The 19164-nt window shown below is 38.6% G+C and overlaps 1 protein-coding gene across 1 annotated transcript; it reads right to left on the bottom strand.

Annotated features, from left to right (window-relative positions):
- Positions 1-721: 721 nt before the first annotated feature.
- LOC130010443 (toll-like receptor 3) lies at positions 722-3218 on the bottom strand. The gene has a single exon (XM_056098277.1). It carries the CDS (start codon positions 3179-3181, stop codon positions 1526-1528), a length of 1656 nt encoding a protein of 551 aa, XP_055954252.1. The 5' UTR covers positions 3182-3218; the 3' UTR covers positions 722-1525.
- Positions 3219-19164: the final 15946 nt, after the last annotated feature.

Raw genomic sequence — 19164 nt, 5'->3', positions numbered from 1 at the left:
GATAAACTTGCAGAATAAATATATTCATTTGTTCGTTTTACGGGGATCACGTGGCTAAGTGGGTAAGACGCTAGCTCGCTAGCCTGGAGGTCGGGTGTTCGATCCCTGCATTAGCCGAGAAAGTTCATCCAGATTTTCCGGCGTGGTTCTCCCTTGTCTGTGATGCAGGACGGAGGGGCTGACAAGGAAAGCTGTCTAGTCGTTCGGATTGGACGAAAAACCGAGGTCCCGGTACACATTGGCGTGCACGTAAAAGATCCCTTGGCAGTTGGAATTCGATATAAGAGTAGGCCGTAGTGCCGCTGTCCGGGCAAAATTTCCCTCATAGCACACTGTATGGCGTATGCCCGTCTTCATTAGCCCAGGTTAGGAGCAGAACAGTAGGACGTTATATAAACTCCATTTCATTTGTTCGTTTTACAGCCCATCCAAAGCTGCAGTGACGGAGCGCCCCCCCCCCCCTTGACACACGCACACACACACACACACACACCCACACCCACACACACACACACACACACACTCGGACAAAAAAGGCATTAGGGAACAGATATAGCCTTTATGACCCCTCTCCTACTATTGTTTGGATCAAAATATTTCCTTTTTTTAAACAAAAAGTACAAGTGCTTTTGTTATCAAATGGTCTGCATTGATATACAGTCGTCAGTGGGTTGTTTAGATATTATGGCAGGAAGTTGGTTAAAAATGGAAAAGAAAACCGAAACGAAATTGAAATTTAATCTTAGTGCAGGATGATAGTTATATTGCTAACAGCTAACAACAATTGCTAGGGTACTTTCATATTTAGACGTGTTTTGTCTGATCCATATTGTAGAGATGAGTTAGTTTTTTTTTGTCGTGTAACATCAGATATTGAAATCGAAACATCAAACCATTTAGAGAGGTTAGATGAACGAATGGTTAGCGCGTGCGATCTGTGACATAAGGTCTATCATTGATTCATCTGGCGAGGTTTCGATTCCCCGGTTGTACGTGACAATGAGTTTGGTCGCCTGTCCAACCTCGTGGGTCTTCTCCGGGCCCTTCAGTTTCCTCCAACTGCTAAAGACCCCTAATGCTGGGTTTCGTGCACAAATATAACTGCCAATTGTCCTGTACAGAACGACTGTCCACAAAAGAAAATATTTCTTTTTTTCATAAGAGCTGCTCGCTACAAAGTGACGCATGAGACGGGGCACCCTCAGGCCCCTACCTTAATTAAGCTACAAGCTTAACACAATATACATCAAGCATACTAAAACTGTGTAACAAATAGCGTGGGTTTCTTGCAAAATTATAACAGTATCAATTGTCCACAAATATAACAGTGTCAATTGTCCACAAATATAACTGTGTCAATTGTCCACAAATATAACTGTGTCAGTTGTCCACAAATATAACTGCGTCATTTGTCCTGTATCCTTCGACTGTCCAGAAAAGAAAATATCTGTTATTCATAAGAGCTGCTCGCTACAAAGTGATCGACGCATGAGACGGGGCACCACCACCTTAATTAAGCTACAATCTAAGGTCTAGGTTCATCAGAAGAGTTTAGATGTTGAATTAACTTCAGCCAAAATAAATCAATACTTTCCTCACTCCATCCCCATTTTATATAGTCATCATCCTTTAAGATTCTATGAACGGTCTTAGTAATATTAACAATTCCCAGTTCCTCTAACAAAATCACAATCATTAAATCTCGTCTTTCACTTAAGATTCGTTCATAAGCTACACTTGCTTCGAACTCACAGTAATGATCAACAGCGAAAGTATCCGACATGCACAAGATGAATCTCCTGCTAGCATCCATATTCTCGATTATACTGTCTATTTTATTTCCAATCCCATCTCTCTGTGGGAGAAAGACGTGGAGATTCAACTCGTGTTCTAGTCTTGGTAAAATATTTTCCAAAATAAAATCTACATCGTCTTCACTACAGCTTAAATAGATATCGTACCGATAGCTCCGTCCTTCAGTGGCGAATCTTTGGAGCCTGATGTGGTGGTATCGGAGTATGTAGACGAAGTACCGAAGGTGCCAACGATATCTGTAAACTAGAGATATCGCAAGTATTAAAAGAAGTACTCCTATCGATACTGATGTTATTATCAAACTTATAACGGGGGTTAACAAACAAAAGCGATTACTTATAGGTGTATCAATAATCCTCATGCCCCGCCAATCACTAGGAGTTGAACATGTATATTTATTCGGGAACTTGTGAAGCTTTTCAGCAAAGCTCTTGATCTTCAGTAATCGCGCAAACCAGAGTAAATTCGCACAGGAACAAGAATAAGGATTGTATGATAAGTCAAGCCATGATAAACCTTGTAGTGTTTCATAAGAAAACGAATGTTTGTTAATTGTCGCAATTTGATTAGACGTCAAGTTTAATATTCGCAGCGACGTTAAGTTTCTAAAATAATCGTTTGTCCACCATGAAATATAATTGTAACTTACATCAAGAGACTCCAGCTTCGGCATTATTCTTGGAATAACAGGAGGTAATGATCCAATACCGGTATCAGAAAGATTTAGAACTTTTAATTTGGTCAATGTTGCAAAGAGTTCGTCGAAGTATTCGTCTGATTTTGAGTAAAGGTGGCTATTGGATAGTTCCAATTTTTCTAGGTTTGCGCAACTATTTAATGCCCCTACATACAAGTGATGCACGTGTTCGGCATTGCCCTTTAAATAAAGATTAATGAGGCTGGAACTATTAAAGGCGTGATCCCTGATCCGAAATGATGATCCTGAATTGTCGCTGATGAAAATGGTGTGCAAATTGGGGAGTCTGGAAAATGTATTTTCCCCCAATTCGTGTAATGGGTTACCAGAAATAGAAAAGATGTGAAGAAACTTCATACAATCTAGACCCAGTCGTGGCATAAATCGAATAAAATTGTCATCCATGTACAGACGTGTCAAATTAGGAAACATCGCGTTATTATCGGCACAGAACTTGGGAAAACTGACCAAAGCATTGTCTGATAAAACCAACTCCGTTAAGGTCGGAATCGGTTTCGGTTTTGGAATCGGTGAAAAATCCATCTCTTTTATCCAACACGTACGTAAACTGAGGACAGAGAGATTTTTCAGGTGAGTGAAGTCAGTGTGGTTGTAATAATCGATATAAGTCGAGTTCATTACAATTTTAGATACTGGACTGTTCTTCATCGCAGAGAGGAAGTATGTTTTGATCAATCTATCCTTAAACGTTAATTTCATCAATTGAAGCTCTTGAAGCTTCGGACTTATCACGCCCATCAAACAATAATATAACAGTCCATATTTTATTTCTTTCTCTTTATAAATTCCTAGTATTTGAAGCTGTTTTAAGCTACGGAATGCAAACCGCGAACAGTAGCTAAAATTATTTGCTTTTAAGTAAAGATGCGTCAAAGACGAAACATTAGAAAAGGTGTCGTTTTTTATATGTGGTAAAAAGTTATTCGAAAATGTTAGCTGTGAGATATTAGCGGGTAGTTTGGGAATGTAGGATAATAAGTGTCGATGCCCAGAACACACGGCAACATTCCCCGTACAATTACACATGTTATCTCCACAAGAGTAACTATCGATCAACACGTCGGGTATTTCGCGTAAGGTTCCATCTTGGTTCGCCTTTGATGAAAGAACAATAGAGGAATTAGCTGAAGTTCCATTAGGGTTTAGATGAATTCCCCGGCTATAGGCCGCATCAAGGAGAAAAATAATCCCAAGTACGCTTTTATAGATATCCATTGCGTCTTGTCTACACCTGTTTAACGGTAATAGTAGACTACAATCTAGAAAGGTCTTTTAAAAATGCATCATATAGACTGCATTGTTAATAAAAGTTACAACGGATGTATATATTTGTCACATCTGTCTATTATAAACGATGACCATTCCAAAAACATGATGTTCCAGACTTTCCCCGCGTTCATTAGTAACGACCAAACATTCCTGCTGTATTCAAGGAAAACATAAAAAGTTCGTGTTGTGGCACATATTCTGTGAAAATAGATTCTCGGTCAAAAAGTTTTTGTTGTGCCACAGATTCTGTGAATGAAGATTATCCCCCCAAAAAAATCTTGTTGTGGCATAACTTCTAAGAATATAGATTATCGATAAAAAGTTTTTGCTGTGACATTAATTCTTTAAACGTAGACACAGTCTGGTCACCAACTCTCTATAGCTGCGAGTTCATGACATTGTGGTGTATCCAATACAGGTGAGAGCCTTTGTTTATTCCTCGTGTACAAACATTGAACTATAATAATATAAAAACAATAGTTTACATACTAAAACATCTATAATAAATTACATCTATTGAGAGAGAGAGGGAGACTAACACATTTCGGGACTAACACATGGTTCAATTTTAATTCAATAATTCGCTCGCGCGTAGGTGTCTTTAGCAGTGGGAGGAAACCGGAGGACACGGAAAAAAAAACCCACGAGGTTGGACTGGCGACCTTACACCTTGTCACGTACAACCGAGGAATCGAAACCTCGCCAGTTGACTCAAAGACAGACCTTATGATACAGCGCGCACATGCTAACCATTTAAAAGGCGTCACGCTCTATTTTTTTAAACTTTGAAATAGACAAAAATGGTTCTAAAAGCATATATTAATGTACTATGAATGTATGTAAAGTGATTTATATTTACTTTTGGACAAAAAATATTTTAATTTCTAATCAATTATGTTCGGTGACATACGTGAACAGTTCAAATTTACACGTGCTAGGTGCATTCTTCACGTTTTTTATTTAAATTATGTTGTCCTTTGTGAATCAGCCTTTACTAATTATTTCCACATTGTATTGTAGGATATGTTTGTATTTGTTCATTACAAAATGGCACCCGAAATCATAGGGTACACGACCCGTGTACTGATTATAAAATGTTAAAATTGTGCCTTAAATATTGAATATTAGGATCGTGTATTTTCACGGTCAGATCACAGCATCTATATTGATTGAAATTGATCACAGCATCTATATTGATTGAAATTGATCACAGCATCTATATTGATTGAAACTGATCAATATTGAATTCTAATTCCTGTTTTTAATTTCGAATATTATGGAAATATTTAGTTAGAGACTTAGCTCCTTTAAAGGTGTAGCATCAAAACATTAAGTGTCATAAACAAAATCTGAGATTCGCCTGATTATTAAAAATTCAGCCTATAACCAACGTGAGGGGTACCAATAGATGTATGACTCGTAAAACAAATGGACTTACCTCTAAATATCAGTGAGTCGTACATATCGGTCGGTGCTTTTCAAGGAGTTAAATTAAACTACTTCAGTCCTCTCTTAGTATATCAGAATGCTTTGATTATCTGCTACTTGGCGTGTCTAAAGTTGTTGTATTTATGACTTTGTTCAAAATTAAATTCATACATCTGGATAAAGTAGTAAATTATTTATTTAATAGCTAAGACTTCCCGTTACATCATTTTAATAGCTCTTACTTCCCGTTACATCATTTTACCATTCATGTGACAGTTACAAGGAAATTATTTTCCCCGTGAATTCAAATCGGGTTATTGGGTCAGTCAAACAATTGGGGTTTTAGTCAGGGTTGAAATTTTGTGTGGTGTTAAAAGATGTTAGTTTATCCAAGTTATCATTTAGTACATAATGTTTGGTTGTATGGATTAGATAAAGAACAAGTGGCCCATTTAATATAAATAATACAGTATTTAAATGATTACTATGGAAACAATATGATTACTATATGAACAATAAAAACTATACAATATTCAAATGATTACTATGGTAACAATATCAAAAATACAATATTCAAATGATTACTATATGAACAATATAAATAATACACTATATCAAATGATTACTATAAATAATACAATATTTTAGTGATTACTATATTATGAACAATATAAATAATATAATATTCAAATGATTACTATATGAACAATATAAATAATACAATATTCAAATGATTACTATATGAACAATATAAATAATACAATATTCAAATGATTACTAAAAGAATACAATATTTAAATGATTACCATATGAACAATATAAATAATACAATATTCAAATGATTACTATATGAACAATATAAACAAGACAGTATTTAAATGATTACTATATGAACAATTAAAATAAAACAATATTCAAATGATTACTATGGGAACAATTTAAATAATACAACAAAAGATTACTATAAATAATACAATATTCAAATATATTAACAATTAAAATAATACAATATTCAAATATATTAACAATATAAATAATACAATATTCAAATATATTAACAATATAAATAATACAATATTTAAATCAAATTGATCAGGAGTAAATATCGGTTTGGTGGCTACTATCATTTAAAGAGAAGTGTTAACACGAGGGTGCGTTAATTAGCTCTCAATATAAACTTCTTCTTTTTTCATTTGAAAATTAAATTCCTAAATTATTAAGAAAACAAATAAAAGTACTGGAAGTGAATATAGATAAAAAAAAAATATGTACTATTTAGTCTAAATGTTCACATAAAATAGTACTGGAAGGCGTAAAATAAGTAAAAGGCACCGATTCAGCCCTGGTCAGTTTGTATTACTACACCCGATGTAAAGAATGCACATGTTATCGGTGCCGTGTAGACCTAAGCTTTGCATTACCACGGGGGGGGGGGGGGGGCGAATGGTTAGCACGTGCGCACTGTATCATAAGTGCGATTCCACGGTTGTACGTGACAAGGAGTAGGGTCGCCTGTCCAACCTCGTCGGTTTTCTCCAGGACCTCCGGTTTCCCCCCACTGTTAAAAAGACCCTTAATTATTGAATTAAGATTGAACATATGTAAGTCCTGAAATGATCTAGTTTGTGTCGAGTGGGCGTTAAACTCTAACCTTTAGTGGTGTAAACCGATAACACCCAACTAGTGTAGAACATTACACCAATTCTGGTGGAAACTAGCTGCCACTTTCAGTAGTGTAACCTGCCTCGGGATGAGTGTTGCACTCAGACATTCTGATGAGGAACTTAAATAATTTACACCCGTGGGTGTAGATAAGCATTAAAGGGACTATCCCGTATTTGAACAGAGTCTCAAAACCAAAAGTCTGAGTATGTGTGAAATTTAAGCGCCAAAATATAGAGGAATGGTGTTTTGACCTTATCTCAAAATTTCAACTCAAAATTTTGAGTCGTTTGGACGTGACCGTCAAAACTGCTTATCCGGACACGTAACCCTTTTAAGTTTTCGGGTAAATTCTTTCGTTGGGAGACCTGATAATCGATTCCCGTTCATTGAGAGGTCTATACAGTGAATGGCCCAAATGCTGTACTTGATAACGAAAGGTAAATTGCGCCTACACATTATTTTTATACAAAAAATGTCTGGTTTTATCTAGACACCGCATAATATAGCTTGGGACACTGGTCTCCATTTCCAGATGAAGACTGACGGGTTTCAGATGTTTGAAAATTTATCACAAATATTAAGTTAGTTGCTCGGCCCTTAGGTAGAGGATTTTAAGGGATTTTAAAACAAAATTAAACAGTTTTATTCTCCAAAAAATTATCGGGATTAGCCCTTTAAACTCAAAGGGTGTTTTGCAAATTACGCTTCCATATTAATTATTACACCACAGCGGGTGTAATTTGTTTTGTTGAAAACACTGTTGTAGAACAATGTCGGGTTGGATGTTTATTTCAGGCCAACGTCTTCTATAAGTTCAAAAACTTAAAATTGGCTATGGAGAGAGAGAGAGAGAGAGAGAGAGATGGGGTTTTAACGACCACTCGACACAAACTAGGTCGTTTCAGGACTAACATATGGTTTAATTTTATTTCAATAATTCTTTAGCAGTGGGAGGAAACCGGAGGACCCGGAGAAAACCTACGAGGCGACCCTACTCCTTGTCACGTACAATCAGGGATTCAAATCCACGCCAGTTGACTCAATAACAGGCCTTATGATACAGCGCGCACGCGCTAATCATTCGGCCATCCAACCCCCCTAAAATTGGCTATGGGTCTCTATGATAATATGTATGAGTTTTAGTCCGACCCAGATTACATATAATCGTCGGCTACTTCGCTTCATTTCACAACGACATTAAATTGACAAATATCAAACTAGACCGATTCAAATTTATCTGCTGTTGGACAATTAGACAATCTGTATCAATTTAGAATTAATAAAAGCCATGAGGAAAAATCAATACACATATCCTTACAACATAGTTGAATAATGTGGTTTATTCATTTATCCACCTCACCTGAATTAAAGCTGAACTCCGGTTGCAAAAATACCGAAATAATTAAATAAAAAAAAGTTAACGCCCCCAAGCCGCCTTACTTGTTTCCAATCTGTGAAATAAATATGGCGGACATGGAGGCTTATGACCTGGAAAGGTTAGCCGATCTCACTTCCAGGTTGTTTCTTGGCAGCCAGCTGTACACATCCAGTGTTATGCTCTACCCACACTTCACTATTGTTGGTTCTGAATAGCAGTAATATTTAGCTTATTGGTTATTACAGCAGCTTTAGAAATTACGTTCGTTTTGTTTTTTAAATTGCTTTATCATTATCTGTACCATAAGGTGCGTGTTTCTAAATTCAATTTCTTGTTCCAGCTTTCTGTTATGTTTCGTAAAAAAGTAGTCTTGACTATCCCGGCCTGTTAATCAAACGCAGAATGGTCGGTAGACGGGTTAAGCGAGACTACGTTCAAAATGTTTGAAACTGATTTACAATATAAATATCGTGGTGTAATTGTCGAGATATTTGGAGATATTTATTTATGGTGGGACACCCTAGTATAGGTTAGCGAAATAAAGTCTCTTCAACAACAAACGAACGATTTCAGTTAGTATTTTCTGTGGCCGTGTCGTTTGGCTCGGTCACTTAATATAAACCAGGATTACTTTCCTATCACGGAATAAACAGTCTGTGTAAACATTGTGTTTAAAACCAAATCTCCTTAGACGTACATATATGATACGCAATATGTATTCAGTAAATATTTTGTTGTGAACAACTTTTTTTGAAGGTACAATTGAATAATTATTAATAAAATGTTGCCATTCAAGATGCCGGATCTCTCTGTTTTGGTTCAAATAGGGTGTTGATCTAGATAAACTACCAATTCTCAGGGCACGGATTTAGAGTCCGCGGAGCCGCGATCGGTGAAGCCGACCGACCGCGAGAGCCGAAGGCGCGAGGCGCGCCGACGGGGGGTCTGGTAGGCCTCCCCCAGAAAATTTTGAAAATTGAGAGCTTGAAACCGGCATCTGTGGACTATTCTGGTGCAGTTTACAAAGGAATTTAATTTGTCGCGAGCAGCTTTTTTCGCATGAAAACTCAACTGACAAGCTGTTTGGCGTGGCTTTGTCGGCTCAGCCGTTTTAGTAGGAGTTTCATCCTGCCCTTCTGTCTCGTCTACATGAGCGGGCCCCTCCCCCTGAATTTCGTCTTCTTTTTCTTCTTCACTTTCGCTTTGGTCCGCTACCGTTGCTTGACCCTGGATGGGAGTTTTTTTCAGGAAAACCCCCAATGTCACTTGCCTACATTGCTTTTTAGGCGGCGGCGGATCGAGCTCCGGTTCCCCATCCATATTTAAATCCTTAAAATCGCAGATAACACCGAAAATACGTGAAAATAAGTCAAAAACAAACTTTTTTAACGTGAAAGTAAAATGACGGTCAAGGTCGCAGCGGAGCGGACTGGATACCAAGCCTACTGAAAAACCTGACTAGTATGCTGATGCGGCTGGCGCTCACTCGACTCATCCGAGGTAGTCGCGAGTGAGCGCCAGGTGATCTGATCTGATCTGTGCAACTGACCACACCACAAGAACACAAGAAGAAACACCCAATTAGGGGTCAGGAGGCATCGCTGACTACACTTTTTTAGAGCACTACACCATTTTTCAGAGCACGGTTTTCTTATTTTCGAAGCACGGATTTTTCATTTCGATGCACGTTCGTGCTCCAAGGCACGTTATTTTAGGCCCTGGCTGGCTAAACACATTCCAAATATAATTTTAAAACAGAGATCATTGCTACGATAGCTGAGTAATACAGGTTTCCTGAATCGGAAGTGACGAACGCCTAAGGAAAACACGAGTAATCCCTCTATATAACTGACTGATGTGACGAGTGATAACAGATACACGGCCAAATTTCTGCTCACTAATAATTCCTTCGAAGACCAGAAGTTGCTATATGGGACTGTAAGAGGATACCTGACAATTCAATAAAGTAATTGAATGTCATTAGATAAGAGAACACGAGAAAAATAGGAAATAGTCCGTACATTCCCTTGTTTATATTCATTCTATACCTTATAAAAACATGGTAATGCACGGACTTTTTCTGTTTTTCTTTCGTGTTCTCTTATCTAGTGGCAGTCAATTCTTTTTATGAATTGTCAGATATCCTCTTACAGTCTCACACAACAACTTTTGATCTTCAAAGGAATTATTAGTGAGCAGAAATTCGGCCGTGTATCTGTTATCACTCGTCACATCAGTCAGTTATATAGAGGTATGACTCGTGTTTTCCTTTGGCGTTCGTCACTTCCGATTCAGGAAACCTGTATTACTCAGCTATCGTAGCAATGATATCTGTGTTAAAATTGTATTTGGAATATGTGTTTAACCTCTATCACATATGTGATAATGACTGACTGGCACCAATATTGTCCTTTAATACCAATCTGATTAAAACACAGATCCTATTTCGTTTCGTTCTTTATAGTTTAAAATGAAGTTTTATTTGTCTGTACTACCCGAGTGTCTGGAAGAGTTGTTATATAACAGGCGTTCTGGATGGCGTGAGGGATTAGCCAATGAAACCATCTGTTACGTCGACTTCTTGACGTGCCATGCACGGAACTGTGGGTAAACCACTGAAAACAATGTCATAGAGGCGAGGGCTGCTCGTACGACCCCTGACGCAACCTTCCAGTACAACTGGTCAAATCTTCATGTAGTGTAGGCGGGCCATCGAAAGCATAAAAAAACGAAACGAAATATAGGTCTGTATTTTAATTAGATTGCGTTAATAAATTAAAGATAGTTTCAGAAGTTTTACCCACATCAAAAATCTCATTTCAGTGTCATTGAACTGGGGAACCGCGATGACTCAATAAGTAAGGCAATGATTCACTACCCAGCAATCCAGAGTTCGATCCCGGTGATGGTCGAAAACGTTCCACGGAATTGTCAAGCGCGGTTTCCCCTTGCCAGTGGATATAGGACGGATGGCCTGCAAGGGCAGTGTCTAGTAGTTCGGATGGGACGAAAAACCGAGGTTCCGTGTACACGTTTGCGTGCACGTTAAAGAACCCTTGACAATAGGAATTCGAAGAAAGAGTAGGTCGTAGCACACAGTATGGCGTAGGTCCGTCTTCATTACAACATTCAGTGCAGAAAAGTAGGACACAAGTTACAGCGAAGGACACAATTCTATACAATGAATTTTCTATTTATTACTGAGCGACGATTCGGCATGTACTTTCTAGTCTTTATCGTTTGGTTGATAAAGACATTTGTCAAAGCATTTATTATATCCAATACAATTGTATTCCGTGCACGTATTATATCCAATCATTCACCTTACTTAAAGTAGCCAAGTCTCTAACTCAATATCATCCTAAGTCTTCGACATTGAAAACACAAATTATTTGTCAATTTAAATCGACATTGATGTTGTGATCTTACCGGGAAAAGATGGGTTTCCAATATCCAATATTTAAGAGAAAATAAATATTTTACCATTGGTACACTAATCGTGTACCGTAATGCTTTTCAGCGCCATTTGTAACAAGGGACTTGAAGAACGAGGCTAGACATATTCCACGGGTTACCTACAATCTCACCAACAATCACGTGTCCTAATCTTATTTACATCTTATTAACATACTATCCGTGTAGACTGGAATAATCAGAAGCTGGAGATTCTGGCGTATTTCGCCGAACATAACTGATTGAAAATTAGAGTAAAAATGGAAACGATTGAATGTAAATCAGTTTATATATATATATATACATTCATATTACATTATTATATGCGTTGCAACCCATTTGTGTCAATTTCTAGGCCCCAAATATTAGCGATTTAGCTCCTTTAACATACGCACTGTACCTGGGCGATACATGCATACAGAAAAAATAGGACCCACCTAAAAAAAAAATTGTTTAAAAAAAGGGTTATACTTGAAAGTTTTATCAATTGACAGACATTAGAAGAAAAAAAAGGATTAATGCACTCTTTGAAATTGAATACGTCAGTCTTGTAATTTTTTCCCCTTATTTCACGAATGTAGTGCGAGTTATAAATAGACAATTTTTTCCTTAATTTTTTTTTTCTCCCCTCTTCCTGCATTTTTTGGTTGACTTTTTGGTCTAGAATTGGAGAAAAGGGATCAAATTTGCCATTTCATAGCAGTTTTGGGTAATACTGATGATATTACAGCGGAGGGATAGGGGGTGTAAAGTGTCTTTCTGCAGAGCAATCGTAGTGTCGGAAGTGAGATTTTCATCCCAGTCAACTCCAAATCCCCGTCGTAAAAAATCTAAACGGTCAACCCCCTACAAAATTATGATGAGGAGATTGCCAAATGTGGTCTCCATTGTGCCTATAAAGATTGGAACCAACGGAATGTAGAGCAAAAATCTACAGCCTGTGATGTTACAGCCATTTAACATTGAAGTCAATGAGCAAATAATTGCTAGTCTGAGTCCATGTACTCTATGCATTGAAATTGCAATTGGTAAGGAACATAACTCGTGTATAAATCTGTATAGGGGTCAGACCACAGTTATTTAATCTGCGGGATTGCTTATTTAGAAAACTATCATCAGGAATGGAGGAATTTTAAAATTTCTAATAATAGTGGACACACATTCTGTCTGTATCCGTTTATTGAATGAAACTGTATTCACAAATTTTAATTGATTTTATAACAGACAGCTTAATCCTAGTGCGGATGGTTGGGGTGGGGTGGGGACGGTGTTGGATCGCCGAATGGTTAGCGGAAGCGCACTGTATCATAAGGGCTGTCATTGAGTCAACTGGCGTGGTTTCGATTCCTTGGTTGTACAGACAAGGGGTAGTGTCGCACGTCCAACCTCGTGGGTTTCCTCCGGGTCCTCCGGTTTCCCCCACCGCTAAAGACCCCTACGAACAAGCAAATTATTGAACCATATGTTAGTCCCAAAATGACCTAGTTTGATTGGATGGCCCCTGAAATGGATGCCCCTCTCTGCACCAGTGCACGCCACTTCGTCAGAGGGATTTTCGCTGTCTCCAAACACTCTTTCTCTACGTAAAACTGGCTGAAACAACTGATTCAAGGCGAATAACAAGGCCATAATAAACTAACAACTATCATATTTGATTTAAATTTGGTTAGCTTAGCAAATTTTGCTAAAGGCTCGTGACACAGATAATTTGGCCAATTTGCTGACAATAAAAATCACCGATAAAATATAACAAATAGGGTAAATATATTTAATACTCTATTACTTATGGGGTGATATTTATTTATTTATGATTTCTGAGATTAGGGTGGTCAAATGCGTACCGTTGGGGTTTGTCATGGGTCCAATCCTAGTGTTGTGAGTTTGAACCCATATACTTCGCCTAGCACTAGTTTGTGGTATTCGGTTGGTGAAGAATTGAATAACCGATAGTGATGAAGTAACGCAGTAGTATAATTCACATGTATTAGCTTATGAGCTCGCTTTTGTCTAGCCACGGTATGTATAGCCATGACGTCTATCAGTTCCGGCTTACCAACTACTTTACAACGATTATTGTACTCAAATATATAGTTCTCTCGCCACACTTTTAACAATGTTCTCAATTTATAACGAGTCGCTAAATCTTTCAGACGATATCCTCTAGTGTCATCCGGCATATGTGTGTCAAAAAAAGTAGTCCTGAATGAAAAAGACGACGCTTTCGGTTCAGCTAACGTCAAGTTGTCCATCATTTCCATCCAGTCATTAAAGGCGTATGGAATTAAAATCTCGTCAATATCCACAACAACCACATAACGCGAGATACCACGAGATCTATAAACACAATCGTTCACTGCAGCAATTTGCCCAAAATAATGAACATCCTTCGTACCGATCGGTAATTTGTAGTTCAAAAGAGTCACCTCCCCTCTTTTGATATAATCGTTTAAGACGATTTTGATTGGTTGAGACGAAGAAAAATGGTGGATTACGAAATGATTAGCTCCTAGAACTTTATCAAATTCAAGAGCTTCCACAAATCCCATAACATTCCCAAAGCTTGAATGCATCACAGAGAGACAGAGCGTGAAATTTCTCTGAACAGTTTTTTCTGGATAATGTAGAATCATACGATTGAGTGGTTTGTCTTTGATTGGCGGTGTAACTGACACAGCATACCAAACCCCTTTATCACACGTGATCATCATGGCACCATACCTGTATGTAAATGAAAAATACAATGACATTAGAGTAGCTTACAAAACGAAATCTAATTTCAAACACACATCCTATTACGTTTCGTTTCTCATAGTTCAAATTTTCTTTTCATCGAAAGTATACAAAAACTGTTAATGCTAAATGATAAGGCCAGCTCAATGTTTCGTAATAGGTCACGAGATGTAAACAGGGCTAGCGCTAATCCCAACCCTCACCCTGGACCTAAAGCAATGTATATAAATATTAACAACTTTAGTAAAAATCCATCGATTAGAATTGCATCATAAAATTTAAAACTCAGTTTCTATATTTATGTCCATACTTAATATTTCCTCGCCTTAACTGATTCTCCCAAGCAGACGGGCCTATTTGTTCCATCAATAGCTAAAAAAAACCGCTTAATTCCCTATTTGAATCATTAATTTCCATTATTCAAAATCCTTTCACTGTAATCACTCCACTGATCGACCAATCACCAATGCAAACACGGCAGAAATTTAAAATTAAAACATTCATTATCTTTTGATCAAATCCAATCAAAACAATGAGCTGCCATACTGAATACTCATCTTAATCTGTTCAATTTACTCATCACTTCAATTAAAGCCGCTACTTAATCATCCACTCAATAACTCACAAACATATCACTCATGTGTTTAATTAGAATCAGGGCTTGCCCAAATTAATTTTGATTGGCTTATCTCTTCTTGATGGGTACAAATAGGCTAGAAAGTTTCAATTAAGTTAGACTATCATCGCTTGATAAAGGATACCACTCCGAAATGTGCATCGCGATATAATCGAGGAACGACCCATCTATATTATATGTAAGATTCTTTTTCTCTCTTTATATTTTTATGTATTTTTATTTTTATATCTGTTAATAGTTTTAAATTGAACAATTGACATTACACAATATACTATACTGTGTAATTAATAAACCTCAAAGTTCAAACGATTTCCCTTTGTTTCATACGTGTTATATTTTTAGTTTCATTCCGTTACGTTACCAGTACATATTGTGAAATCAGTACACGCTTGAGCACGAGCTCTTCTACCAATCTACTCACATACGTCGAATATCTAACATTGTCTCTCTGCTAATTTACTTTTTGTCTCGCATTTTCCATTTCTTAGAACAAATACCACAGTAAACAAATACTGCACAACATTCTATATAGATACATTTTATCTTCTCTTCAATCTCTACTGTATCTCGTCTTTACAGCTTTCTTATCTTGTCCCATTTGCACGTCCACACAAGCAGTTTTTTCCCCCCAACCCCACCACTACTGGAACATGGATAGGCCCCGCACCAGACGCCCATTCCTTCCCACACCAACTCAACTACCAATGGAATGGCCACAGCTACGAAGCAGATTCCGACCACCACCAGGCTTCAACCGACCACCACCAGGCTTCAACCGACCACCACCAGGATTCCACCAACCACCACCCGGATTCCGCTACCAGTACCAACCAAGTCGACAACCAAATCAGCACCAACCAAGTCGACAACCAAACCAACCAAGTCGACAACCAAACCAGCGCCAACCAAAACGACAACCAAACCAGCGCCAACCACCCCCAGAAAATGCAGGTGTCGTGAAAGCCTTCTTTCAGGTCATCCAATGCCTCCACCACTTGACCATTATGGAGAGTCAGGAGAATGGAACACCAACCAGAAGTTTCACTTGGAAGATCCAAGACCTGAATAAGTTCGTGAAGCCGGCCATGAAGACGCCTACCATAGCCACTACCATTGAGACATTGAACTTGAAATGGGCCAAGGACGTCGCCTCATCCCTGTCGACACACTACCGAGCCATGCTAGCGGAGAAACTGGAGTACTTGAAGTCACTTTTCCAAAGATGCTGTACAAGAGTACTCTAGCCACGCCCTAGCATGGGCCAAGAAGTCCTACGGCAAGCGACTTCAGGATAGTGTGAAGACAGAGTTCCACCGCCTACTGTCCACGGTCTCTAAAACTGTCACGCCCCCTCCCCCATCACCCATGCACATTACGCACAACCTCCTCCGGGACACACCAAAACGATACACACCCAACAAGAGAAAATTATCCCCTGGAGAAGGCACTTGCATTAACACTCCCTCGAAGCGTGCAGCTAGATCAACCAGTTCGCCCCGGGCTGTGTCTGGCTCACCTACTTCCTCGGGATCTATATCGCCACTAAACGCGCTTGTCGACTGTCTGTCCCCTAGATCGCCCATCATTCCTAATCCTAGAATCGCCACCAGATCTTCCACCAGATGTAGGCGATCACTAAACCTATCCCTAAAGAGACCTCACAGCTACAAAGGTAAAGACGAGAAGGATTTATGGTTCCTACCACCCGTCATGGCAAAGACCCTGGTTATTGGATCCTCTAACCTGGCTAGGATTACATCCTTCGTCGGGGACTGGGAGATCCATAGCTACTCTGGAGCCAAGATCAGCCACATCAGACAGATACTCCAGAACTACATGGGTCCTGCACCAGAGGAATTAGTGATACACGTCGGGCTCAACAACAGGGAGGAAAGTGGACCAAGGATACACGAGCAGATGCTAGATCTACTCAAGGTGACCAGAGCAGCTTTCCCAACAACCAAGCTCTTCGCCACACAGATCCCCACTTCTTCCCGACTCCGACAAGAAAATCCGATCGCCTACCAAAACATCACCAGCTACAACCAACTGATCTCCACTGCACCTTCACCAAACGCCACCACATTACCAACCTTCAAGGGCAAAATAGAACTGAAAGGTAACGACGCAATCCACTGGAGCCCAGACACGACCAGAGAGATCATCAACTGCTGGATGAGGAATTTAAACTAGGATTAGGGAAAAGGAATGAGAAGCCGTCTTTAGGACAGACAGTTGTCAATTTGAGCGACAGACTTCTCAACCCCCTAGAAATGAACATTCTTGATAAAGGTCTTAAATTCATCTCAACCCCCACAATAACATCCATAGACCACATCACCCAGGCAACCGATCGCTTCCAAAGAACACTTTCGTTGACTTATTTTTTTAGGAACAAACCCGGCAGAGGTAAAAAATTATTCACAGTAAAATCCACATGGAAACCACCTAAAAAGTCATTATCACCAGCCATCCTAAAAACTTTCGACGAAATGAATATAGAAATATCATCCATTCAACCACAGTCACAAAAAACAAATCTCAACCGAGCAACTAAAACGGCATTAAACACCCTTAAAAAGGACAAAAACATAATAATTAAGAAAAGCGACAAAGGCTCGTGTTGTGTCATAATGAATCGTGCAGACTATATCTCAGAGGCAGAAAAACAATTAAGTAATCCTATACATTACACTAAATTAGACCAACCCATCTTTAAGGACACCGCAAATTTAATAAACAACATCTTATATGAATTGCAGGATAAGGAATACATAACAGCAAAACAATATGATTATCTATCTGCTAAATCTGACTGCCGACAAAGACATCTCTATACACTACCAAAAATACATAAAAATCCAGAAACAGAATGGTTTATACCTAATAAAATACCCAAGGGACGCCCAATAATATCAGACTGTGGCAGCGAATCATACAACGTATCACAATATATAGACCATTTCTTATTACCCCTAGCATGCCAACACCCATCCTACCTTAAAGACACTAACGATTTCATTCAGAAAATCAAACAGTTAAGAGTCCCCGAACACACCGTTTTAATATCCATCGACGTACAACGCATGTACACGAACATTGATAATAACACAGGTATTGAAGCAGTTAGGAAAGCATTTCTTAGGAACCCGCAAGCATCCAGGCCGGACGAAGAAATCCTCAAACTACTCAACATTTGTCTGAGGAGGAATGACTTCGCTTTTAACGACCAAGTATACCTTCAGTCTTCCGGAACTGCGATGGGAAAACGATTTGCCCCGAGTTATGCAAATCTCTTCATGGCGGAGTGGGAAAGGGAAGTTCTGCCACTCTGTCCATTAAAACCAGATTTCTATGGGCGGTTTTTAGATGACGTTTTCATAGTCTGGACCTACACACTAGACGAATTTTGGACGTTTTTCAACATTCTGAACAATCATCATCCATCTGTCAAATTAACCGCAAATGTAAGCCATAACAGCATAGATTTCCTTGATACTACCGTTTTTAAAAGTAACAACACCCAAATCACAGGCCAATTGGAAACTAAAGTATTTTTCAAAGAAACCGACACACATCAATTATTGTTCAAAAGCTCCTTTAACCCAAAACATACATTCTCTGGCATCATAAAATCTCAGATTCTCCGTTTTCATAGGATATGTACTCAGAAGACCGACTTTGAGTCAGCATGTACATTGGTATTTAGCAAACTACGGGAAAGGGGATACTCCAAACGCTATCTACGACGTATAAAAAACAACACTCTAGCTGAGCTTGTCGCCAAAGAAACAAATAATATACAATCAGCACATAAAACCAAAATTTGTGGCCATCCAAGATGTCAAACATGCAAAATCTTAAACATATCCGACCATTTCCATAACAAAACATCTGGCACAAAATTCCCAATATTAGACCAACTTTCATGCAGTAGTTCAAACATAATTTATCTTATCTCATGCAGAAAATGTGACAAGCAATACGTAGGGGAGACTCAAAATGCACTTAGGGAAAGAATTAACGGTCACCGGTCTGACATAGTCACCAAAAAAGACAAACCTGTCTCAA

Source organism: Patella vulgata, chromosome 1 (genome assembly GCF_932274485.2).
Source record: "Patella vulgata chromosome 1, xgPatVulg1.2, whole genome shotgun sequence".
NCBI lineage: Eukaryota > Metazoa > Mollusca > Gastropoda > Patellidae > Patella > Patella vulgata.
The sequence above is the reverse complement of the archived record's forward strand: the minus strand, read 5'-3'. Positions and strand labels throughout refer to the sequence as shown.

Bases quoted from the DNA above. Each gene is read 5' to 3' on its own strand.
- LOC130010443 (XM_056098277.1), bottom strand. From the start codon at position 3,181: ATGAAGAACAGTCCAGTATCTAAAATTGTAATGAACTCGACTTATATC.